Source organism: Barbus barbus, assembly GCF_936440315.1.
Source record: "Barbus barbus genome assembly, chromosome: 36".
In the NCBI taxonomy this organism is placed as follows: domain Eukaryota; kingdom Metazoa; phylum Chordata; class Actinopteri; order Cypriniformes; family Cyprinidae; genus Barbus; species Barbus barbus.
Window position 1 is genome coordinate 12,489,677 of NC_136714.1, and position 27,627 is coordinate 12,517,303.

Genomic DNA, 27,627 nt, shown 5'->3' on the forward strand with positions numbered 1-27,627 from the left:
ACTACAATGTGTGACAGTAAAGACATTTATAATGTAAGAAAACATTCCCATCTCAAATAAATGCTGTTCTTTCGATTTATCAAATAATCCTGTAAACAAATGATCATGTTTTCCACACAAAAAACTATTAAATATACTGGAGTACTGTTATATTTCCCAATGTTTTTTACTGTATTTTTGCTCAAATATTTTCCCATATATATATATATATATATATATATATATATATATATATATATATATATATATATATATATATATACACACACATACATACACACGTACGCATAACAAAAACATCATGTAACCGAACCCAAACGTCATTGTAGCTCCATATTACTTTCAATCACAAAACATGAACAGAGCTCTTAGGCAGAACTTGTCTTAGACAAAGAAAGTTGATTGTGATTTTATACTGCCAAGCTCCAAAGAGGACAAAAAAGCAGCGTTAAAATTTCATAAATGCAGTGCTTACCACTTGTGTGGTTATATTGAAGTCTTCTGAAGTCATTTGATAGCTTTGTGTGAGGAACAGTCTGAAAATGTGTCATTGTTTACTAATAATGATGTAACTATCAAACTCTCACTTTTGTAAATTTATTCATAGTTGGTCACAAGACATGAGGAAAATCAATACCATTTCACACCAATGATGTCAAACTTGATGCAAACTTTTTTTTTTTTTGAGGTGTGAAGGGGAACATTGTCAGTTAATAATTAATTTCCAGTCTGCTTCTCATTCAAAGATATATGACTTCATAAGATTCAGAATATGGTTTGTATGAGTCACATTGACTACTTCAACAGTTTCACAGTCTAAATCACTTTTCATATCAAATCTACTTTCCTTGTATTCAAAACAGCCGCTCTGACATTCTGCTTAAAATCTCGTCTGGTCTTGTGTTTTACATAAAATGAGAATATGGTGATTATTTGGCATGAAAACATCAAAATTTGCAATTCAATGTAAACCATTCCTTTTTTCACCATCCAATTTTGTTGTACCAAAAAGAGCAGCTCAGAAATTCTGCCTAACACTTTGAATAAAATGAAATATGAGAGGAAGTGTAAATGATATTCGGGTGAACTATTTCTTTACACTTTCACATTTTTTTATAGATTTGGTTACATCCTTGCATGAAAGAGACAGAGACAGTAGTAAGAGTGAGAAAACAGATTCTGACAAGCAAAGACGACACAAGAATAACTTATGCAATCACTGAAGTTAAACAGCATTATGTAAATGCCCTCATCTTTTACTGATGATTAGCAGCGAAGATGCTTTATGTTCACAATCAAGCTCAGCGTGTCTCAAACACATGCAAACGGGGTTTATAACAGTGAGTTATAAAACTGAAACCACATCAAGGCTGTGATCCCCAACCAGTGCTTCAGGCACTGTGGGTAGAGCAGCTGTCTCCATGGCAACAGCTGCCATAAAACAAAAAAAGGAAAAAAGACGTTAAAACAGGGGAGATTTTAATACCATTTAATTCCTCATCCTGGTGTCTGACCTGCACATAAAAAGCTGTAACAGCGACCACAACAATATAAACAGCACCCCAAGAAGAACAAGGTCGACGAAATGTGCGTAACATAATTGAAGGAGAGAGTCTTCTCACATATTCCCGCCTCCATGACAACACTGTTATCCGTTCAACAGGGCGCCGACAAAAAAGACAAATTACAAGGCTGCCCGTCATGGGGTCAACACAGAGAACTGAACGACAAAATAAACAATTGAGAGGAATCTATGCGGGCAAACATTGCTTCAAGCCCTCGGAGAACAGAAAGGAACAAAAAGACAGACATCCTGCACAGAAAAAAAAACTGAGCATGAAATGGCGATAGCTCTGAAGGTCAGAGAGAGCACTGCCACATCCGCTCTTTTTATTAGTAAGGACACGGATGAGATATCTCTCAACTCTGAAGCATGTAGTTGAGTCATCCTATAAACAGATGCTATCAGTTATATATAAATTTAATTATTATTATAAAAGACTTGAAGTTGTTTTCTTAGGTTATGCAAATAAATAATTGAAAATAAACGGTCATAATGGCATCATCATCCTCCTCCTTTAGGAAAGTAAACTCAATTAATTAAAGTCCACTAATGTTTATTTATATTTATGATTATGTAAGATCTGAGTTTACAAATTTGTAAACATCAGTATTAAATTCTTCAAATAAATGCCTTGTAGTTTCTTTAAGCATATTTAACTGGCAAAACGATCAACCCTGTTACCGTCAACCCGGTTACATTTTGAAAGATATAATTAAATATTAAAATGGAAATAAAACCTAGATTGTCAACTAAAATATGAAACATACAAAGAAAATAAAGTTTTATTTAAAAGTTATGTTCTTAAATCAACCTTGTCACCATAATATTTAATGTCCTTTTAAAGTAACAAACTATTCCAAAACATAAATAAACAAACAATCTTTGATAATGGCATCACCGTCCTTTAGGAAAGCAACCTTCACTGAAGTCCACTCATTTTTACATTTTTATCTTATTTTTATCAGAATCGGAATTAGCTTTATTGCCAGGTATGTTTGCACATACAAGCAATTTGTTTTAGTGACAGTAGCTCCACAGTGCGACAGAATGACAGCGACAGGACAGGACACAGATAAAAAAAAAAAATAAAAAAAAAGGATGTACAAATATACAAAACGGACAATATGCAAAATAGCACAAACAATATACAAAATAGACAATTCGGTATGTACACGTATGTTAGGTGCAAATTTGAAATGTAATAAGTATGTGTGTTAAATAAAAAATAAAAAGTATGATAGTGTTGTGTATTTCATGTTTATTGTTAAGAGTTCAAATGTTCATGAGATGGATTGCCTGAGGGAAAAATCTGTTCCTGTGTCTGGTCGTTCTGGTGCTCAGAGCTCTGTAGCGTCGACCAGACGTAACGGTTCAAAGAGGGAGTGTGCTGGATGTGAGGGGTCCAGAGTGATTTTACCAGCCCTTTTGCTCACTCTGGATAAGTACAGTTCTTGGAGAGCGGGGAGGGTTGTACCAATGATTCGCTCAGCAGTCCGGACTATCTTCTGTAATCTTCTAAGGTCAGATTTGGTAGCTGAGCTGAACCAGACAGTTATATTAATTCAGAGGACGGATTCAATGATGGCAGAGTAGAACTGCTTCAGCAGTTCCTGTGGCAGGTTGAACTTCCTCAGCTGACGAAGGAAGTACAACCTCTGCTGGGCCTTTTTAACAATAGTCTCAATGTGAATGTCCCACTTCAGTTCCTGAGAGATGGTGTTGCCCAGGAATCTGAATGACTCCACTGCTGTTCATTATGGTGAGTGGGGGGAGAGCAGGGGGGTTTCTCCTGAAGTCCACGATCATCTTCACTGTTTTGAGCGCGTTAAGCTCCAGGTTGCCAGCTCCTTAACCTCTTGTCTGTAAGCAGACTCGTCACCGTCCTGGATGAGGCCGATCAGTGTGCTGTCATCTGCAAACTTCAGGAGCTTGACAGAGGGGTCTTTAGATGTGCAGTCGTTGGTGTAGAGGGATAAGAGCAGTAGGGAGAGAACGCAGCCCTGAGGAGCTCCAGTGCTGATCGTACGGGTGTTGGATGTGTATTTTCCCAGCCTCACTAGCTGCTGCCTGCCTGTCAGGAAGCTGTTGATCCACTGAAAGACGGAGGTGGGGACGGAGAGCTGAGCTAGTTTGGGCAGGAGGAGGTTTGGAATGATAGTGTTAAAGGCCGAGCTGAAGTCCACAAACAGGATCCTCACATAAGTCCCTGGTCTGTCTAGGTGTTGCAGTATGTAATGTAGTCCCATGTTGACTGCATCAACCACAGACCTGTTTGCTCTGTAGGCAAACTGCAGGGGGTCCAGTGATGTCAAAACCTGTATTTCAAATGACTTCATGACCACAGATGTTAGAGCCACAGGTCTGTAGTCATTAAGTACGGTTATCTTGGGTTTCTTTGGGACGGGGATGATGGACGTTTGAAGCATGAAGGAACTTCACACAACTCCAGTGATCTGTTGAAGATCTGTGTGAAGATTGGGGCCAGCTGGTCAGCACAGGATTTCAGACAGGCTGGTGCCACACCGTCTGGGCCTGGTGCCTTCCTTCTCTTGTTCTTTTTGAAGACCTGGCGCACGTCATCTTCTCTTATCTGCAGTTCAGGTGTGGGGGAAAGGGGGGGTTACAGGAGGTGTGTTTTTCAAACCGGCAGTAGAACTCATTCAGATCGTCTGCCAGTTGTTGATTCTCCACAGTGCTGGGGGATGGTGTCTTGTAATTGGTGATGTCTTTCAGACCGTTCCACAATGAAGCCATGTCACTGGAAGAGAATTGGATCCTTAGCTTATCGGAATAATTCCTCTTTGCCACTCTGATCTCCTTTTCCAGTGTGTATTTGGCCTGTTTATACAAGACTCTGTTCCCATCCTGTAAGCATCTTCTTTGGCCTGACGGAGCTGTCTGAGTTTAGCAGTGAACCATGGTTTGTCGTTGTTACAAGTTAGATGAGTCCTGGTAGGAATACACATATCCTCACAGAAACTAAAATAAGATGTTACAGTCTCTGTGAGCTCGTCCAGATCGTTCGCAGCAGCTTCAAAAACACTCCAATCAGTGAGGTCGAGACAGGCTTGTAAAACCTGCTCTGTCTCATTAGTCCATCTCTTTATAGTCCTTAGTGGAAATTAGGAAGATGTAACGCACTGTCTGGAATGGCACCGTTCAGCCAGGTTTCCGTGAAACACAGCAGCAGAGTTTGGAAAGTCCTTGTTTAACCGGGAAAGCAGAAAGAGTTCGTCCGTTTTGTTGGGTAGAGAGTGGAGATTAGCCAGATGGATGCTAGGCAACGGCATTCGAAATCCGCACTGTCTGAGCTTCACGAGCGCCGGCTTAAAACTTTAAGCGAACCTAACTGGCAAAACAATCAACCCTGTTACATTTCGAAAGACAATTAAATATTAAAATGGAAATAAAACTTAATTGTCTTTTAAAATATGAAAGTAAATATACAAACAAAATAAAGTATCATTTATAATCAACTTAAAATCAACCCCGTCACCATAATATATCTGCCCTTTTACAGTAAAAAACTATTCCAAAAAATACATATATATTTTGATAACGGCATCACCATCCTTTAAGACAGCAGGCTTCACTGATTAAAGTCCACTCATTTTATGATTTTATCTTATTTTTAATTTCGTCAGTGAGTAGGGCACAAGTTTACACGTCAACTCAAATCCTCCATGCATTGCATTGTAGTTTTACAACCCAAGCATAATTAACTTGCAAAACCGTCAACCCTGCTACCATCAAACCAGTTACATTTCAAAAAGAATTATATGAAATTATTATAATGGATTATACACATACAGTTAGGAGTAGGGTTGGGTATTGAGTTCGATACTTTTTAGGCACCGACCGAATTGCCTCGATACCACCGAGTATCGGAAAACGTCTTGTCGTTCGGTACCAAATTTCGATACCTAAGGGGTTAATCTCATTAACGTCAGTGAGCCAATAAGCCTGCAGCACTAGGTGTGTTTGACTAGAAGTGACGCGGTGCTGATTGATCAGTGTTTGACCTCCGCGAGAGCAATTCGAAAGCGTACGGAGCAGTCTGCTCTCTATATCACGCAGTTTCGTGCAGTTTTCGTCTGCCATCTCATTAAATGAGGACATTAACACATGAACAACAGCTCTAGAACTGCTCTGAGAGGCACTTCATGAGCATTTTACCGTTTGATTTGAGTAAAACTTGCGTCATATCATATACACACAGAACTGTAAAGGTATTCCCGGAAACCCATCAAAATAAAAGTTTGGATTAACTTGGAAGACACTGAGGCAGAAATAAATTAATATTGTTCAGCAGAGTGTACATACTGCTACTACTAGGCTACTATTACAATTATTAAAACTCTTATTTTTTAATTAATGATCACACAACATTTCTTCTATGTTTTAATTTTAATAGTAAAATTTTGTTTGCCAAAATAAAAGTTTTATTTTCAATAATTTAAAAGAAAAATGAAATTAATGTTTTATGCCTTCATTTGAAAACCAGATACAGAACACAGAATTTCTGAGGAAAAATACAACATTTCATAAGGCTGTTTTAAGAATAAATTAGACATACTACAACATAGAATTTAATAACAATAAAACATATTGTGAAAGAAAATAAAACATCCACTTATGAAAGTGGATAAAGATTTAAAATTTCTTGAAGTCTTTAATAACCTAGAATAAATGAATAGATACATTTTTGAACGATACCCAGCCCTAGTTATTGGTCTTATGGCTATTGCTGGAAACGGTGTTTAACATCAGCTAAAAGGTCAGTTCAAGCCATGTTTGCCCCAATATGAAGAACGGGAAACATTATCACACGACATTTCCATTTCTGTGACATATAGTCCTAATGATTAAACATGATGAAGACTGGCCATTTCACTCTTACAGAAACACATGAAACTTCTACCACGCTTCCAAAAATGGTATTAGACAATTAAAAGAGCCAGGGAGAATTTTCTTTGACATTAAAGACAGAGCGTAAGAGAACAAAGGAATACATCCCACTGCTCTTAAGAGAAAAGCTGTACTCAGCAGTAGGAAATGAGATTGAGGGGAGCTTCACGAGAAAACATGTCAAAAGCTCAAATGAGGTTTTAATGCTTGCTCTGAGAAATCTGAAAGCCTGGCCATCTTCTCCATTTCCCTCGTCCATATGATAGAACAGATGGAGGAGAGATTTTTAGCTCGCTTACTCTCTTTATCTCTCTCGCTCTCCTCCTTCACCAAGTTCCCTCACTTCTTATACAGACACACACACACATACTCAGACAATACTCCATATCTTTCTCGCTCACACACACACACACATAAATGCTAATGCATTCATATTCTCCAGAACGCTCAACAACTGACAGTAGAGAGTCCAGAAGGTGTGAAAGACGGGTGACCGGCGCTGTATTTTATCTGTACGTGTGTCTGTTGAATTCAGAAGTGGACGTCAAAAGGAACTCCACACTGATAACACGCTCAATGAATCTTTTCAGTGTGGCAGACGATTCCAGCCTCTCCAAATGTAATCATGCATGTTTATTCAAGAACTCTATATCTAAAATTGCTAGGTATTAAAAAAAAATGTAAATGTCTTCACCTTTACTAGGAAAAATGTACCAAGTGTAAGATCTTTCATGAATAGAATCTATGCAAGAAATGTCATGTTTGTGATTCATCAGACTGACACAAACTCTGCAAGGCAGGCGTGCAATTGCGCACATAGAGGGACGTGGTGTATCTGTGCGTGGACATGATTACACATGCTCGCACAAACAAGTCAACAAAAATTGCAAAAACTGCTGCCAACCATGAAATTAACTGCATTTTGAGTGTGAAGTGGCTTAACAAATAAACACAACTGGGGTTCTGGGTCCACTTGTGAAAATGTGTGCATTTTTTGCAACAAATTCTCACACTGAACCTTGATGCTAAAATAGATATTGCAAGTTTGAATCTGAAATCCTGCTCCCTTTACTCCATTTTTCTGTCTTCCCTTGGAATAGTTAACAAATATGATAATTGTCATGATTTACTCACCCTCATGTCATGAATGACTCTTCTGTGGAAGATGATATTTCAAAAACCATTAACACCAGCAGTTTTACAGAAGAAAATTTGGAACGACATGCGGGTTAGTAGGGTTAACTCTCCCTTAAATATGACTAAAATTGCAAAAGCATTAAACAAAAGATGAAACACCAAAGTTGAACAATTTCAAGCAATTCTTTTACTTCAGACCAGAGAAGTCAATTCAATCTCCACCTATTCTGGGAGTAATTAATCTTTCCCCTTCAAAAGCAGGCTTCAATATACTCTTTTTCTGAGTTCAGAATGACTCTCTCTCTCTCATGAAGTCAGATCATCAGCACAGGCACATGTCAGTAGTCAGTCAATAAAGCTCTCTCTTCATATACAGCCCTCAACTGTCACTTTACAATGTCAACTATAAACACATATAACAAACACTAAAGATGAAGAACACAACAGAGGACAACTGCGGATTTCCATTTACATTTATGCGTTTGACATTTTTATCCAAAATGACTTACTGCAAATCGCACATATACATGTGTCCTCAATGGCATGTGATCACAGATGCTGCAAAAAGCACCCGTCAAGAAATCACTCCTTTCCACAACCACACAGCTTGACTTGCGTTTTCTGCTTGTATGCTATAGTTTGTTATAAAAGAAAAGCTTTGACATCTGCCTGAAAAAAAAAAGTTAATGATCAATATTATACGAGCAACTGATGCCATCTGCTATACTATAAGACAAGCCTTTGCTCGTACATGGAAGTCCTGAGTTGGTTCCTTTAAACTGAATTATTCAGAATTTATGCAAACATGTGTTAAAACGTTGTTACCGGATCAGCCACAGAGGATAAAAACAGTACTTTTTTTTCCCCTCTTTCAAATCTTTAAATAAACCCTGACAGGTGCATGCTGTCATATGTCAGCTTTCATTCCCAAACAAACAAGTAATAATTGGTAAGGACACCAACATTTGCTCCAAGGTAAATTAGCCTTACTAAGTTAACGTTTATTCATTTACTTATTGATTCTGGTCAGAACAGAGTTAATAGTGCCGGTGAGAATGATGTGCAGTTAACACTAACGCTATCAGATGTAATCCTTTTCAAAAGAAGCTTTTTTGCTAGAAAATGCATTGTGTTTGCCCTGATTCTGATCTGCAATCTCATGCGATTTCTTTAAAAGAAAAATAACATAAAAATGCTGTACAATGTCCTTATTCATTCCAGCCTCCTTAAGGATAGTTCACCCAAAAATGAACATTCTGTCATTAATTACTCACCCTCACATCGTTCCAAACCCGTAAGATCTTCATTCATCTTTGGAACAGAAATTAAGATATTTTTGAACAAATCCGAGAGCTTTCTGTCCCTGCTTAGACAGCAATGCAACTGACACATTCAAGACCCAGAAAGGTAGTAAGGACATCATTAAAATAGTCCATGTGACATCAGTGATTCAACTGTAATTTTCATAAAGCTATGAGAATACTTTGTGTGCAAAGAAAACAAAAATATGGACTTCATTCAACAATTTCTTCTCTTCCAGTCAGTCTTTGCTGCCTTTCATCACATGGACTAATATGAATAATGTCCTTACTACCTTTCTGGGCCTTAAATGTGGCAGTTGCATTGCTCTAAAGGGCATCTTAAAGGGGTCATATGATGCGATTTCAAGTTTTCCTTTCTCTTTGGAGTGTTACAAGCTGTTTGTGCATAGATAAGAACCTGAAGTTGCAAAGACTAAAAGTCTCAAAACCAAAGAGATATTCTTTATCAAAGTTAAGACTCTGCCACGCCTCCCTAAAACAGCTCATTCAAACACGCCCCCACATGTCTACATCACGATGTGGAAATATTTGCGTAATGCCGCCCAAATGTGCAAACAAAGAAAGAAGGAGCGGTTTCAGTAACCACAGTAGTGTTGAAGCAGCCAGGGACAGGGAGATGCTGTGTGTTTCTAGGCGAAAGCAAAAGCACTTTATTTGGCCTTCCGAAAGTAGATGCATTTAGGAATCATTAAGATTACTTGCAACAGAAAAGCACAGCCCAGATGTTATCATAACACATTTTATGGACGACCGTTTCGCGAACCTAGGAGACGAGGTAATTCTGACTTTGCTATGACAATCTGGCACTTCTGAATCAGCGACTGCAAGTTATTATTAGTTTAAGTATTTGCTATTGACTGTTCAAATGCGGAGTTTTGCGCGTTTTGTGTGTGTGAGTGAGTGAGTGAGTGAGAGAGACACATAACAGTGAAGTCAGCTATCTTAATCTCCGCTTGTGTGCAAATGCATACACAAGCATCACTGTGTCTGTCACGTGACTCTGTTCCCCTCTCGGGCTTGAACTGATGGTAAAACTAAGGTAAAACTGTATTTACTTTTACTTTGAAAGCTGAATTATAGAAAGGGGTGTTACATTTCCGACGAGTGCGGTGTTTGGCCAATCACAATGCACTGTGCCAGATGGCCAATCGGAGCAGACTGCAATTTTCAGAAGGAGGGACTTTGTAGAAAATGACGCGTTTGAGAGAGGCGGGGCATAGAGGACCTACAATAATGTACAGTATTTGAAAAATGTGTTTTTTGAACATTAAAGCATGTCAACATATTCTGTTACACCAAATACACAAAATGATCTTTAAAAAAAAGCATCATATGACCCCTTTAATTTGTGTTTTGAAGACGAATGAATGTCTTATGGGTTTGGAACGACATGACCCAGAATTTATATAACTATATATTACTGAAAATCACATTTTCTTTGAGAAATTCTGTAAGGTTTGTCTTAGTTAGCAACAGTAAGCAAGAGGGGAGGAGTTTATTGAAGGTTCGACTCGCTTGGGTTGTGTAGCTTCAGATTTACCCATAATTTTTGTAACCTGGTGCCAAAAATCTCTGCCAAAGAAAAAGCACCACTCTCTCTCATATCTCCAGCAGATAAAATATTAAAATCACAATTGAGAGTTTCAAACCTCCCCAAATGCCAGTGCAGGCAGTCCATATGCTCGCTTAGACTGGCATACAGAGATGAGAGTGAGCCAGATGAACAACATGAAAAAAAAAAAAACTCCTGTAATAATGAACAGATATCAGTGTCAAGACCCATCTGGATATCATCTGAAAAACACTAAGAGGTTAAAGCACAAGTCATTTTTATGATGGAAACTGGTTTTCAATAAAAGTAATGGATTGCTATAGAGATATTCAGGAGCTTTGTTACTCTTTTAAAGCAGATGTTACTGTGTTTCTATAACAGCTTGTCTGCTGCAGCAAAACAGACAATTTTTTTTGGTCTTGGCATATGTTTATGCAGTGAAATGGATGAATGGAAAAGTTTGAATATGGTTGTTATCAATCCAATGGCACAGCAGCAAAGCCTGCTGTCTAATTTAGTGTACTGCGTCCTCAGGTACTAAAATAGACCTTAGTCACTTTTTTTCCAATTTACTTCATCCTTGCTGGCCGCCAATCAAAAATAAAACATCATGATGATAAGTACACAATTTTAACTAAAACATACTGTTGACACATATGACGAGAAAAAAAACAACAATGCAAGATATTAACAAACTATGTTTTTGAAGAAAAAGCTAGAAAAATATGACTGTTTAAAACAATCCAATCAATAATCTGGGACTGACCTATTCAACCTGTGTGAGATGAAGTTGAACACTGAATCAAAACTGGTAAACTGAAGCACATTAAGTTACATGCTAGTCAAAATGTGTAGCTCACACTGTGAATACGCTCATTTTGTAACATTAAAACAACAATAAATAAAAAGACATGTGTACTTATTATAATGTTATTATTTCAGGAGATCAGTTATACATAAATGCAGTATCCACAAAATATTTTAATTATAATTTTTTTAATGATTTTAATTATTTAATTCAATCATATTTATATTAGTATTATTGTTATTATCTAATATTATTAAATAATATTAATTTATAATTATTGTAAATCTTGTACTGTCAACTAAAATTAGATATTCTTTCAGGACTGTGAATCAAGTAAATTGACTAAAATAATGAATAAGACCACAAAATATTGACTACATATTAAGAATGTAGTCAGTGAGATTCTATGGTAATATTAAGTTATTCAGATGAAGTAAATTAACTCAGAACATATAGTTTGGAAAAAAAAGCCAATGCTGCCATCTGTTAGATGTTTGCACTTGTACCTGTCGAGCGAGGTTCACGGAGTCAGCAGTGAGTCTGTCTCGGAGGTGTTGGTCCAGCTGTGTGGCCGGTGCGATCTCCACCACCTTTTGGTGTCTCCTCTGGATAGAGCAGTCCCTCTCGTACAAGTGAATGACATTGCCATATTTATCGCCTACACACAATAGACCGATCAACTCATTGAGCATTACACACAAGTCTTAAACCCATCTGGCACTGTAAACAAACCCATCTGCTAGTATTTCTCTAAAATATAACAAACACAATCATATAACTGATCAATAAGCACTATGCAAATTAACAGGCAACAGAGAACTGCACCATTCTGTTCACTGTTGAGAACAGTGCGCTCTATGCAAATATCCAAATAGGTTTTAATTAACTCCCAAACAATGTATTTATTTCTGGCAAAAATCTAATTTGCTTTTGGGGGTTTTGAGCGCTTGTTCTGCAAAAACTGTCTGGAAACAGATTTGAAGCAGAAACATTTACTTACTGATGTATTTCCAAAAGTTACTTTCATTTCATGGGACACAAAAGGAGACATTTGAAAGAGTCCTTGTTGTTCTTTCACAAGCAATTACAATAAATGAGGACTGAAGCTCCAAAAGCATCATAAAAATATTATAAAAATGGCATATATATATATATATATATATATATATATATATATATATATATGTGACTTGTGTTCTCTATGAAAAAAGTATCAATTTATACACAATTAGTTGATACATGAGTGAGAGACAAAGTGGTTCATAAACAAATCATTTAAGATTAATCTTTTCAACAAATATCTAAATGATTTACTCATAGTTTGGACTTATCAGGTAAACCTACTAGTGTTGTTTACATACAAATTAATGATCAATTTGTAATCAGGTTGATAGCTCAATCAGCCTGAGAGTCCTTCATGTAAACGCCTCATTTAATTTGACTGAGCTCAATCAGAAAGAAAATGTGTGTAGATCTTTAAGTGCTTAACGGGAAAATTATGTTAACATGTTAACACAAGATTCAGCCAAAAATGAAAATTCAGTCATTCATTACCCACCCTCATGTCGTTCCAAACCCATAAGACCTTCGTTCGTATTTGGAACACATAAAAATATTTTTGATGAAATCCGAGAGTTTTCTGACCCTGCATAGACAGCAATGCAACTACCACGTTCAAGACCCAGAAAGGTAGTCAATATATTGTTAAAATAGTCCAAGTGACATCAGTGGTTCAACCTATGAGAATGCTTTGTTTGCAAAGAAACAAAAATAATGAACTACATGAGGCTGAATAATGACAAATTTTTTTTTGAGTGAACTATCCCTTTAACGCTTTATTCAAAATACCTTTTGCACACTTTTTTTTTTTTTTTTATACACCTTATGAACATTCATAGGTTATCTTTAAAACTGAAAGAACAGACTAAATGTCTGTTACATATTTGCTTAAACAGTCTTTTCTGACTGTGGAAACTTGGCACAGCGAATGCCCAAAAAAATTGAATTGGATTCATTCAGATTAATGAAAAAAAAAAAAAAATGCAAAGAAGACTCAATGATCCAGTCTGTGTTTAACAGCCCACTAAAGCGAAAGATTATAAGTGAATAATGACTTAAATTTCAGTCTGTCCTCACACAAAGCTACTACCCAGCTTCAAATGACTGCAGCAAACAAGTCATGTAGGCCACTTTTATGGTGCTTTTGTGTCCTTTTGACAATTAAACTCTTCAGACCAAAGCAACGGTTTTCCTTTTGGGTTTCACAGAAGACAGGTCTGGAATGTAATAAGGGTGAGTAAATGATGACAATGTTAATTTCTGGTTAATCCATTTCTTTATTATTAGGATACTTCATCTGCAGTTTTTGGCCAGAGACTGACCAAACACAAACCAATAGCGAACAAACTCACTTACCCAAGATCTGCACCTCGATGTGCCTGGGTTTCTCAATGAACTTTTCCACAAACAGAGCTCCATTGCCAAAGGCAGCCAGGGCCTCAGAGTACGCACGCTGATAGTTCTCCTCTAGTTCCTGATCACACATAAAGCCACAGGGTCACCCAGTGCAAATACCCAGCACACCAATTCTTACAGCACAACTCAAGAGCCAACAAATCTAAAATGCACACAAGGGCCTAACTTTTGCGTTCATTTAAAAGCCCTTCCGTGTCAAAGCTGGCTCTAAAAAAAGGTAAAGCACAGATTAAAAGTGTTCTAATCTCTTACAAATAGTTATACTCTCAAACACATTACCTCATACTCCCTGACCACTCGCATTCCACGGCCTCCGCCTCCATACGCAGCCTTGAAGATAATCGGGAAACCGTAACTGTTGGAGAACTCTTGAGCTTCCTGCAAACACGAGATGGGAGCATCTGTTCCAGGTACCACTGGCACACCTGCAGGATGACCAGAAAGATCTGCCTCATTACATGTTTATTTTCTTTTTTTAGGGGGGGGGTCATGCACCATAGTAATGCCATGCCATTCTTTTATGTACCATGTACATATCATAATGCAATAACCAGTTTAGTAGACTAATTTAAGGCCATACTTTACCCAAAAATTCTGTCATCATTTACTCACCCTGAAGTTGTTCAAACCTACCAGCAACTGTTCGGTACAGGTTTGGAACAACACAAGAAAACGACGACAATGTTTTCATTTTTAAGATAACTATCCCTTTATGTTAAATAATAATAAAAAAAAATTATATTTTAATTTTAAAAAGCATTTCAAGTATGTTATTAACATAAGGCACACTTTAGCTTTAATAGAGCGCCACAGTTTGCTTCTGGAAAACAAAGTTACATTAATTTTCAATTTAGGGGGACTGATTTTTAATCATAACTTTATCATTAATAATAATCCATTAAATCCAGACCTACTGTGAGCTACAAGGCTGATAATTAGTGGAATATGCATTTTTTGAAGCCATCAGCCAGTATTATTTCAACCTGTTTTTTAAATTAATCATGTTAAATAGCAGAATTCCTGGTGAAAAACAACATTACCCATGATTCTGCAAAGAAATCTCCACAATTAGAAAATCCTGACAAGCAAATAGCGCCCAAAGAATACATTAGCACCAACGCATGATGAGACACTGCAAATGTTGCAAAAAGTGTCAGTCTCCCAAGATCTCTGTAAATATATTTAATAATATATAGTTCTTTGCCTCAAAGTAATTCCCTCGTTAGGAAATAGTCTTGTATCTTCGATTTGAAGCAAAAAAGATTTGGAAATCTGACAAAAAGAAAGTTTGAAATGTTGCGATTCATCTCATAGCTAGCTGGTTTGGTTCACGTCTTAGAATTGATATCAAAGACTTTTAAAACACCAAGGGAAAAACTACTTCAAGCACTCTGTTCTGCGACACAACTGTTGATATAATGTGATAAGAGAGAAGACAGCATGATGTTCCCTGATGAGATCAGATGATGAACGCTTTACCTGCACTGATGGCAATGGTACGGGCCTCAATTTTGTCCCCCATCTTGCGCACCACGTCTGGGGTGGGGCCAATAAAACGTACCCCAGCATCCATGCACGCCTGGGCAAAATCTGCTCGTTCTGACAGGAAGCCATAACCTGGGTGGATGGCATCCACATCATTCTCCTGCCAGGGACAGATTGCACAACATCACCATTTGCCAGTGCAAGAATTCTGTCACAATAAATTCCTGTAATGCCTATTCAAATGACTACGATACTGTTACCTTGTCTTTTATTTTTGAGAATGACAAGAGATGACACAAAAAGACAGATTTAAATATACTACTGTTCAAAGTTCAGTTTTTTCTGAATAAATACTTTTATGCATTTCATTGATCAAAAGTGACAGTAAATACATTTATATTACTAAAAAATATTTCTGTGTTAAATAAAAGTTGTTCTGTTGAACTTTCCATTCATCAAAAAATCCTTTAAAAAAAGTTGTAGAAACAGCTCTTTCCGTAAGCAACCAAAAGGCAGTAGCGGCTCCAGGAACAAAGCCCAACTTTCCCTACTGATTGAAATGTTTTGTTTATTGACATGTATTCAAGGTTACCCGATTTAGTTCTCCAAACAAGTCACGACAAGAGGTTAGGAATGTTTCAGGTGCTTAACATAACATGGGTCATTCTCTAAGACACATAAGGCATAGTGTTAAACTGAGGAGCTGTTAAAGCCATTGATTTATTTATTAAGCCATTGACTGACTGATTGTTACCGGAGATATTTTATCAAAAAATGAGATGCGGGAGAACCACTGCCTGTTGGTGATAATTTTACGGCTACTTCTCTTCTTGGCATCAGACTTTGAACCCTTTGTCAGAAGGCATAATTATGTGCAATTACTGCTCTTTGCAGGCTTGTTTGTGCTCTTTCTGTCCAATCACTGCAGGCTGTGTGTATTTTACAGGTCACGCGATCCTAATCTGCTGTTTTACCACACAAACACATTCAACAATAGCTGCAGGTGTTAAAAACGTGTGAATACATTGCTGCTTTTTAACTCACCAAACAGATTGATTGTGTGAGAGTGTTTTGGGCCAGTTGATGGAAATGGCATTACATTGGTCAAGAGTGACAGCAATGAAATTTCAATCATCACAAAATATTTATACTTCCAATAAATGTTGTTCTTTTGAACTTTCTAGCCATTAAAATATTAAGAAGCACAACTATTTTCAACATGTATAATAAGTAATATTTCCCGAGAACCAAATCAGCATATTAGAATTACTTCTAAAGCATCATGTGACACTAAAGACTGGAGAAAAAAAAAAAGTATAATTAAAACAGAAAAAAAAGACTTTACATTGTAATTTTATTTCACAAGATTACTGCTTTACTGTATTTTTATAAAAAGCGACCTTGATTACCATAAGACACATTTTGCAAAAAAAAATAAAAATTACAGACCCCAGACTTTTGAATGATAGTGTACATGTAAAAAAATACATTTTAAATTAGCAATGTCAAATTATAATTGTAAATATAAAATTACAAAATCTTAAAAAAAATGCACATGCATTACTTTTTGTGTTGGGGCCAGTGAAAAATGTTGGCAGAGCATGTAAAAATGTGAATTATAGTTCAAAATATTTACTGAGTATCTTTACAGAAAGCACTCAGGTGCAAAGTCTGACCTTGGCCACTTTAATGATGTCTGGTATATGTAGGTAGGCTGCTACAGGTGGCAGCCCCTTCCCAATGAGGTAAGCTTCATCTGCCTTTTGTCTGTGCATCTGGCCCGTGTCCTGCTCAGAGTAGACGGCCACTGTGCGGATCCCCAGCTCTGTGCAGGCCCGGAACACCCGGATGGCAATCTCTCCTGCAAAAGGCATCTTATTAAATACAGTTCGTTCATGTCAGATGTTTTGACACCTGAGGAAGGACAGATAGACCGTTAGCATACTACATTTATTATTTCTGCAATAAAAGTATTCTATTTTCAGAAATGCATCAACAAGCAATAAGCATAAATGTAAAAAAATTAAAAAAAGTTTAAAGCCAAAACGATTTTTCCCACTGTGGCTATTTTATGTTTATATTTGATTTATTCAGTGTCACATAATGCTTCTGAAACCATTAGAATATGCTGTTTTGATGTTGTTTATTATTATTTTGAAAACAGTTGCACTTATAAATATTTTTGTAGAAATATTTCAGATTATTTTATGAATAAAATGCTCAAGAGAACAATATTAAGTATTAATTTCTTTTAAAAAACTTGCACTGTCTCCAAACTTTTGTTTTAAATGTATATAATTGTATTTGAAAAAAATATATTAATATATACAAAAAAATATTTAAAATTAAATATATACTCAAAAAAATAAAAATACAAATAAAACAAACTAAACTAAAACTAGTTTTTGGGAATGTCATACACATTCTGAACACTGACGCACCTCTGTTGGCCACCATGACCTTTTTGATGGGTTTGTACTCCAGTGTCTGGGGTGAGGTGTGGGTGGAGCGGCTCATACTCCACACCCTCCTGATGGCCAACAGGCCCAGGGCAGAGCGCTTTCCTCCCACCTGTAGCAGCATCTAGAAGGCAAGAGCAAAAAATAGACGAGTTACAGAAAGCAGGTCATTTAGTCTGCTGTAGCGATATCTACGGAGCATTATCTGCATTTCTAAAGAACCAAAGTGATTAGTAGCCTTGCAGAGTTTCACACAGGAGCTGAGATAAGAGTCAACACTCATACCAAAGGGAAAGTGAGGTCAGAGATAAGAATGCATGAGACAACAAGAAAACAAGCCTGATGAGTGCTGCAAAATGTGACCACAAACAAAAACCATCAACAAGCAACTGAACAAAGACTGGCTTTGACTACATGAGCAGATCCTCAAGGCTGTCTTTATAAAAACATTTTAAAAAGCTGTATTTCAAGTATATCCACATACTGCAAAACATGAAAGTGCCCACAGGGCCAAACAGAACAAAACAATATCATATTGTGATCATATTGCCTGTGGACACAGCTTCAAAGGCCAAGACTGAACACCTGAAACAACAGCAGAACTGATTAACTGAAGGAGAGACTACGAGAGACTGCGAGGCCTCAGGAGACAAAGGCAGAACAGCATATAATCCAGACAATAAAAGGAGTTTTAAGTTAAAAATCTAATGAAAGAGCTTGAATAAATCAATACATGATGTGTGTGCAATCAATTGCAAAGTAAAATAGCTCATTTGGCTAATCTACTACGATTCTACTGGACAACACGGGCGTCCAGACAATTTTTATATATATATATATATATATATATATATATATATATATATATATATATATACACACACACATATACAGGTCCTTTTCAAAAAATTAGCATAGTTCATAATAACAAGTTCATTATTTTCTGTAATGTACTGATAAACATTAGACTTTCATATATTTTAGATTCATTACAACACAACTGAAGTAGTTCAAGCCTTTTATTGTTTTAATATTGATGATTTTGGCATATAGCTCATGAAAACCCAAAATTCCTATCTCAAAAAATTAGCATATTTCATCCGACCAATAAAAGAAAAGTGTTTTTAATACAAAAAAAGTCAACCTTCAAATAATTATGTTCAGTTATGCACTCAATACTTGGTCGGGAATCCTTTTGCAGAAATGACTGCTTCAATGCGGCGTGGCATGGAGGCAATCAGCCTGTGGCACTGCTGAGGTGTTATGGAGGCCCAGGATGCTTCGATAGCGGCCTTAAGCTCATCCAGAGTGTTGGGTCTTGCGTCTCTCAACTTTCTCTTCACAATATCCCACAGATTCTCTATGGGGTTCAGGTCAGGAGAGTTGGCAGGCCAATTGAGCACAGTAATACTATGGTCAGTAAACCATTTACCAGTGGTTTTGGCACTGTGAGCAGGTGCCAGGTCGTGCTGAAAAATGAAATCTTCATCTCCATAAAGCTTTACAGCAGATGGAAGCATGAAGTGCTCCAAAATCTCCTGATAGCTAGCTGCATTGACCCTGCCCTTGATAAAACACAGTGGACCAACACCAGCATCACTGACTGTGGGTACTTGACACTGGACTTCAGGCATTTTGGCATTTCCCTCTCCCCAGTCTTCCTCCAGACTCTGGCACCTTGATTTCCGAATGACATGCAAAATTTGCTTTCATCCGAAAAAAGTACTTTGGACCACTGAGCAATAGTCCAGTGCTGCTTCTCTGTAGCCCAGGTCAGGCGCTTCTGCCGCTGTTTCTGGTTCAAAAGTGGCTTGACCTGGGGAATGCGGCACCTGTAGCCCATTTCCTGCACACGCCTGTACACGGTGGCTCTGGATGTTTCTACTCCAGACTCAGTCCACTGCTTCCGCAGGTCCCCCAAGGTCTGGAATCGGTCCTTCTCCACAATCTTCCTCAGGGTCCGGTCACCTCTTCTCGTTGTGCTGCGTTTTCTGCCACACTTTTTCCTTCCCACAGACTTCCCACTGAGGTGCCTTGATACAGCACTCTGGGAACAGCCTATTCGTTCAGAAATTTCTTTCTGTGTCTTACCCTCTTGCTTGAGGGTGTCAATGATGGCCTTCTGGACAGCAGTCAGGTCGGCAGTCTTACCCATGATTGCGGTTTTGAGTAATGAATCAGGCTGGGAGTTTTTAAAAGCCTCAGGAATCTTTTGCAGGTGTTTAGAGTTAATTAGTTGATTCAGATGATTAGGTTAATAGCTCGTTTAGAGAACCTTTTCATGATATGCTAATTTTTTGAGATAGGAATTTTGGGTTTTCATGAGCTGTATGCCAAAATCATCAATATTAAAACAATAAAAGGCTTGAACTACTTCAGTTGTGTTGTAATGAATCTAAAATATATGAAAGTCTAATGTTTATCAGTACATTACAGAAAATAATGAACTTTATCACAATATGCTAATTTTTTGAAAAGGACCTGTATATAGAATGTCATTTTATTATTAGCCATTTCAACACGTTTTTCCAAATAAAAAGAACAGCACTTTTAGAGTACTGTATTGGGGGGTCCGAGGGGGGTCCAAAAACCAGTCAGTATCTGGTGTGACCACCATTTTCCTCACGCAGTGCAACACATCTCCTTCACATAGAGTTGATCCGGTTGTCCACTCATCTTCAATGGCTGTCAAAGTTGCTGGATATTGGCAGGAACTGGAACACGCTGTCGTATACGCCGATCCAGAGCATCCCAAACATGCTCAATGGGTGACATGTCCGGTGAGTATGCTGGCCATGTAAGAACTGGGATGTTTTCAGCTTCCAGGAATTGTGTACAGATCCTTGCAACATGGGGTCGTGCATTATCATTCTGCAACATGAGGTGATGGTCGTGGACACAACAATGGGCCTCGTCACGATCTCTGTGCATTCAAAGTGCCATCAATAAAATGCACCTGTGTTCATTGTCCATAACATACGATCCACAACGTTGACATCAGCAAACCGCTCGCCCACATGACGCCATACACGCTGACTGCCCTATACAGTGAAAACCGGGATTCATCTGTGAAGAGAACACCTCTCCAATGTAAAAAAGTGAGCATTTGCCCACTCAAGTCGGTTACGATGACGAACTGCAGTCAGGTCGAGACCCCGATGAGGCCTTTGGAAATGGATTATGGTAGAGAAATGATCATTCAATTCACGGGCAACAGCTCTGGTGGACATTCCTTTAGTCAGCATGCCAATTGCACGCTCCCTCAAAACTTGCAACATCTGTGGCATTGTGCTGTGTGATAAAACTGCACATTTTAGAGTGGCCTTTTATTGTGGCCAGCCTAAGGCACACCTGTGCAATAATCATGCTGTCTAATCAGCATCTTGATATGCCACACCTGTGAGGTGGATGGATTATCTCGGCAAAGGAGAAGTGCTCACTAACACAGATTTAGACAGATTTGTGAACAATATTTGAGAGAAATAGGCCTTTTGTGTACATAGAAAAAGTCTTAGATCTTTGAGTTCAGCTCATGAAAAATGGGGGCAAAAACAAAAGTGTCGCACTTATAATTTTGTCCAGTGTATAAAAGATTAAAAGCTATAATTTAGTTGCAGATCCCTTGCACACAATCACAGCAGTGAGTCTGTGACCCATAGACATCACCAGACTCTTGGTCTCATCCTTTGAAATGCTTTTCCCAGCCTTTAATGCAGCCAATTCCAATTGTTGCTTGTTTTGGGGAGTTTCTGCCTTTACTCCCCTCTTCAGCTGGTGAAATTCATGTTCAATCAGATTTAAATCTAAAGATTGACTTGGGCAATCTAAGACTTTCCATTTCTTTGCCCTTATAAATTCCTTGACTGAACTGGCAGGGTGTTTTGGGTCATTGTCCTGATGCAATATGAAGCACTTCCCAATGAATCTGGTGGCATTTTCTTGAATATTGGTAGGCAAGATGGTTTTGTACCCTTCCAAATTCATTCTGCTACTGTCATCATACATTAAATCATCAGTAAAGTTGAGAGGCCCTGTTCCAGAGGCAGCCATGCATGCCCATGCCACGACACCACCTCCACCATGCTTTACAGATGAGGATGTATGCTTGGGATCATTGCAGTTCCCTTTTTTTCTCCACATTTTTGCTTTCCCATCACTTAGATAAAGGTTCATCTTTGTCTCATCGGTCCATAAACACAGTTCCAAAACTCTTCTGGCTCACCTTTGTGCTTTTTTGCAAACTCTAATCTTTCTTTTCTATTTTTGGTGCTGGTCAGAGGTTTGCATCTTGCTGTGTAGCATCTGTAATTCTGCGACAAAGTCTCCTGAGGACAGTAGATTGTCAGAGCATCACCCCAGCTTTCTGGAAGTTGTTGGTGATTTTACAGACACGTCTTTTAGGATTCATTTTCACAGCTTTTATGATTTGTCTGTCATCAACTAGTGTTGTTTTCTCAGCTGATCAGGTCGTTGTTGGTTACTGGTGTCGCTGGTGGTTTCCAAACTCTTGATTTCTCCATGCCCTTTGTTTTTGCTAGAGCTCTAATTGACTTCCTCTTTTCTTTTAGCATCCAAATTGCTTGCTTTTCTCTCAAAGTCAGCTCCCTTGTCTTCATCCTGGTTTGTGTGTGTCATCATCGAATGCAAGATTCAGAATACAGAAGTAATGGATATAACTCATACGACACATTCCCTGCTTTTAATATCTGAAGAATTAATGCAACAGGACACAGCTGATCACTTAGAAAGACCTGTGAGGCAACTGTTCCAATACTTATGCTCACATCAGATAGAGGGATGAACTATAATAATAAATAATAATATGTGATATTCTGTAGTTTTGTCTCATATTCATCTTTTAATCATATTTGTAAATATGACTCCACAGCCAACAGAGCAATTTTGTCTTTACTGTTCCAATACTCTTGGAGGGCATATATATATATATATATATATATATATATATATATATAAAAACCTACTAACTACACAGTAACACTCGATGAGAATTTCTAAGCCACTCTGAAAGACAAATAAAGTCCTTTAAAATTGCAAAACAATGTTAAATGCATATAATAAAAAGCAATTAAAAGCCAAATAACATTATGCTGAATTATGCTATTTAGACACTCCAAATTTAAATCAATCATTTTAAATGCTACAAGCGGATTTATGCAATTTTGCAGCAATTTACAAAATAAAAATGGATATTTATTTTGAGATTTTTTTGAAGATTACATTTAAAGTAACAATACAATTACGTACATCCGAGTGAAGACTAAAAAACACAAGATCAATGAGACGCATTTAGGAAAAACAGATCATTTTGATGTTTTTATCAGGTGTTTGAACTCTCATTCAGACAGCACCCATTCACTGCAGAGGATCCACTGATGAGCAAGTGATAATACTAATTTCTAAATCTGTTCTGATGAAGATTTCTGCAAATTTTCATTCTTGGGTGAGCTAGCCTATTCCTTTAACACTGTTACTAAATTAAAATTAAGAAAACTAAGCATGTACATTCAAATATCCTGTATTGGAAAATAGTAATATTGTAACAATAGGCTATACCACACATTAAGGCCCGGTTTCACAGACAGGGCTTAGACTAAGCCAGGATTAGGCCATAGTTCAATTAGGAGATTTAAGTGATTTTTAAAAACGTGCTTCAAAAAAACCTTACTGGTGTGCATCTTGAGACAAAACAAAGGCACTGATATGTGTTAAGATCAGTCAGTGCAAGTTTATTTCAGTTAAAACAGCTCAGACTTACATTTTAGTCTGGGACTAGGCTTAAGCCTTGTCTGTGAAACCGGAGGTATATGAATAGTTCAACTCAAATTAAAATGGTCATTTATTCACCCTCATGTCATTCCAAACCTGTATAAAGTTTCTTATGTTGAACACAAAAGAAGATATTTGGAAGAATGTTGAAGAACCAAACAGTTGTTGGTCCTCATTGACTCAATAGTAGGGAAAGAAATACTATGGAAGTCAATAGGGACCATCAACTCTTCATTGACCCTTCTGCTTGATTTGATTCTTCTAGCATTCTTCAAAATATCTTCTTTTATGTTCAACATAAAACTATGACCTTTGCAGTCCATGGTGATAGTATTAAATTCTCATGTTTAGGAACATTTGGTTTACTTATTTTTTATATACAATAAATCATTCAATAAAACATTGTGAAAAATCAATGCTTTAAATCAGTTCATTTGGAAAAAAAAAAAAAAAAAAAAAAAAAAAAAAAAAAAAGTGAACGCTCACTGAACATTCATTGAACGCATCTTGTTCATATTTGCCCATTTCCTAAAGAAAACATGTATTTGATAACTAACGGGATATTGCAAAAACGTGCTCAAAGATCTACCTACTTCAGAGGAAAGGCATTTGCACAGCATATGGCCCCTCGGATGAAAGGGCAGAGGAAAAACTAAAGAAATAACAGACACTCACATCAAATCTCCAAAACATAAAATTCCCATACAAAAGCCAAGGCTGATTTCTTATGGGAGCATATTTAAGGTGTCTCATTTCACTCAAACCATTTTGTGGATACTTAGTGGTTCTACTGTTCCTTATACTGGTCTGCCCCTAAATAAGGGACATCCCACTGCCAAAATCACAACAATACAGCGACTGTGTCCTGGCTGAGAGAGAGAACATGACACTGATACATGAGCTCCGCAGAGGAGGCACAAACTGAAGCTGCTGTAAACAGCAGCACATTTGTGTGAGAGTTTAGGACGATGGGGCGATGTATTAAATGGCATTCTGCATGTGTAATGAGGCTTTTAAAACAGTGGGGGGTGAGTTGATGTGATTTGGTAGCAAAGTGATCATATCTTCCTGACTGGGTGGAAGCAGGTGGCTTTGAGAGGTTTACTGAACCATTCAGATAAAACCTTTTATTCCGAGTATGTTGGCACAGCCTGTGGCCTCGGTCTATAAAAAATTGTATTGTATAAAAGAATTGTACTCTACTCAAAGGAAAAACTTAATGCACAGAGATCCACTTACAAACTCACTCACAGTCTGATTTATGCTGTGAGAACACAAGGCCATTTATTTGCATTTAAAAGAGAGGAAAAAACAACAGCCTCCTTTTGTATTTAATCTACTAAACCTATTTATATTATATATACTTCTATCTTATTTATCTTTTATAGCTGCATGTTTGTCACTCACGAACGAACGATCGATAGATCTTTTAGCACTTCATAGGTTGCCACCACGTGGCTGATGATGACTCAGATATATCCTATAGTTCAAGAGTCATCAGGTTTCTGGAGATGACCATAAGTGTCATATAATCAGACACCTGCTGCTTTTCATAAAGCATGTTCAGTGTTACATTACTGTGTTTAATATATAACAAAAATTGGAGTCAGGAGTGATTCTATGACTATGATAATGCGACCAAGAACAAATCCAAGAATTTACAACTTCATATTTTATTGCTGTGACAACAGCACAGCGGTAAAATTGCAATCAGATCTTGTTGAATTAAGAAAGAAATGTTCATGGTCATACAGATTATTTGCATAAAAGAAACTGAATATCCTTGTCGTGTAAATGTGTCACTATTTATTTTAAGGCATTTAAATCACCTTTCTGACTTCACTGGATCATTTAAATGGACTTTGTGTGACAAATTCAGTTTCATTTTTATTAAAGCTCTCAATTATGAATACTGAATGAATGAAATTGGATGGGAGGGGATGTTTAAAATACGTTTTTTTAAGAGTCAGACTGCTGAAGCTGCTCAACCTCCAAGAATTGCTTTTAAAGTGGACATTAATTTACATACCAGCTGCACAACAACTTTTAATAAAAGAGATATGGTTTATCCGTCTTTAAAAAGACCAAAAAATAAAAAATCAGCCAAATTCCTCCTTCAACCCCCAACAATTCTGTTCACGCATAGCATTCAGGTAACAAATGTAACTCTACCATAAACAAGATAAAGACTTCCCATAATTGTAATCCGGTTCCTTACACAAAAGTCTTGTGGTTGACGTGTCAATAAAGGAAGCCAAAGCACATATTTATTAAAAAAAAAAAAAAAAAAAGCGGATGCTTAGGCATAAACACTGCATGTTGTGTCTTGTATCTGATAATTCAAGGTAAAATTAAAACAGGGCCTTCTTTAACAGGCGTGTTTAGACACTTCTGAGAGGGAATCTGACAAGTCTCACAAAACAGGATTTTTTTCATTCTCAAGTCAACTTTTGACTTCACACTTCCTGCACAATTCAGAAAATCTAATTCCTTTATATTTTAATAGAATAATATTATAAAAGAAGTTGAATTTATAATACAAGTTAAAATATGCAACCTCAAAAGTGCAAACTGTAAGTTTTTGTTTACGTTTAGCTCTAATTTGTCCCAGTATTACCAGTGGTTTTGGACTTTACTGACACCTACTGGCCTGAATGCATGAAGTCTGCTGACTGCTGCTATTTCGTTCGTGATATTCTACACACCTCCATATTATTTTATGTGTGCTGTACTGTTGGGGCAAAACCGGTGCCCATAAGAGGGCGACCCGCTCCATGTAGCGAAAATCTATTTATTGATGTCTAAATCACTTTATTTGAGTGCACTTTTAAACTATAAATTTGAATGTTCGCAAGAATACACAACACAAAATGACTCAAATGGTCTGAATGTGTGCCCAAGCAAACTGCCCAAATAAAAAGGTTTTATATATTTTTATAGGTTTTAAGGTTTTCATATGGGCATCCCTGGACAGTTTTGACACTGTCATGATTGGATTGGACAGATGAACGTTAAAATGCCATCGACAGCTGCCAACGTGAACCTGAACTTGCTACGCAATAAATAAATGTCCCATTAGAAAGCTGCTGCTTTGCTTTTTAACCTGACTTGCAGCCAAGAAGTGTTTATGTTTGGGAATAGTTTATAGGTCAATCAAGTGAGCTAAATCCACCAGCTTGTCCAGTTTGATTCATTCAGTTGGCACATGCGTTAGCAAACAGAGGAAAGCATGCCCTTTGGTCGCATGCTGTACGACTTCAAAAACAAACTCTATCTCTGAGTTTCATAAATGTTTACTGCAGAAGCCACGACTGTCTTTTCATTTTAAATAATATGCACTTATTGTGCATGAAGTTTACCCAACATGCAGCTAATGTTTATGAGGGCAGCAACTTGTGCACATCATACAGGCAATATAACATAGCTTAGACCAGCAATCTCAAAAATCGTGCATCATCTGATCTGATGAAGAATGCAGTCTTACTTCTTATTCTTGTCTCACAGCAGTTGCGTTCTGGTGTCCAATCCTGTTCCTTGAAGACGGAACGTGAAGACGCAGATACCTCGGTGCGTAAATTCAGTGAATATCAATTGTACGTCGCAATCGTGGACACGTAGCGAAGTAACTAAATGCACCTGGCCCAAACTCGCTTATTTACATCATCTGACTGTGTGTTATACCGTGACCGATGGGTCCAGATTTCCTGCTGGACGTTGAAGTGGTTAAAATTGTGCGCTCAAATCGTCTAAATTGGCTTGTCCTGCCCCAAATCACTCAACACTCTTTAGTATTTAGCCCGTTGCAACATTTTTTTTTTCTTGAATCAATAATCCACCCATCTGTATGCCGCTAAACTATTGGTGTATGCTCTGAGACATCCGTCCCCGCCCACATCTCGCTTATCATTTATGTGATTGGTTGCCGTTAAACTCGGCAGCACCTTATTCGTTCTGCGTCACGTCAATCAGCAACAGCTCTGTACAGGTACCGCACCGACATTTGGGAAATCATACAATACTTGGGTGTTGTAGTTTCACAAAACTACAAACGGATATCGGACTTCCCCGTTACCCTCACTTGTTACTAATTTTACACCTCTTACGAAAATTAACCATGGTTTTACAATAAA

General features: G+C 37.5%; 1 protein-coding gene across 1 annotated transcript in view; it reads right to left on the reverse strand.

The window, feature by feature from the left end:
• Positions 1-27,395, reverse strand: part of LOC306856095 (pyruvate carboxylase, mitochondrial) — a 163,602-nt gene extending 136,207 nt beyond the window's left edge. Inside the window, exons 1-7 of the mRNA XM_079395116.1 lie at positions 26,982-27,395; positions 17,693-17,834; positions 16,928-17,112; positions 15,246-15,411; positions 14,046-14,191; positions 13,707-13,824; positions 11,798-11,949 (exon numbers count right to left, since the gene is read on the reverse strand). Of these exons, the coding sequence (XP_079251242.1) occupies positions 11,798-11,949; positions 13,707-13,824; positions 14,046-14,191; positions 15,246-15,411; positions 16,928-17,112; positions 17,693-17,834 (909 nt within the window). The 5' untranslated portion in view covers positions 26,982-27,395. The remainder of the gene's footprint in view (positions 1-11,797; positions 11,950-13,706; positions 13,825-14,045; positions 14,192-15,245; positions 15,412-16,927; positions 17,113-17,692; positions 17,835-26,981) is intronic.
• Between the last annotated feature and the right edge of the window lie 232 nt (positions 27,396-27,627).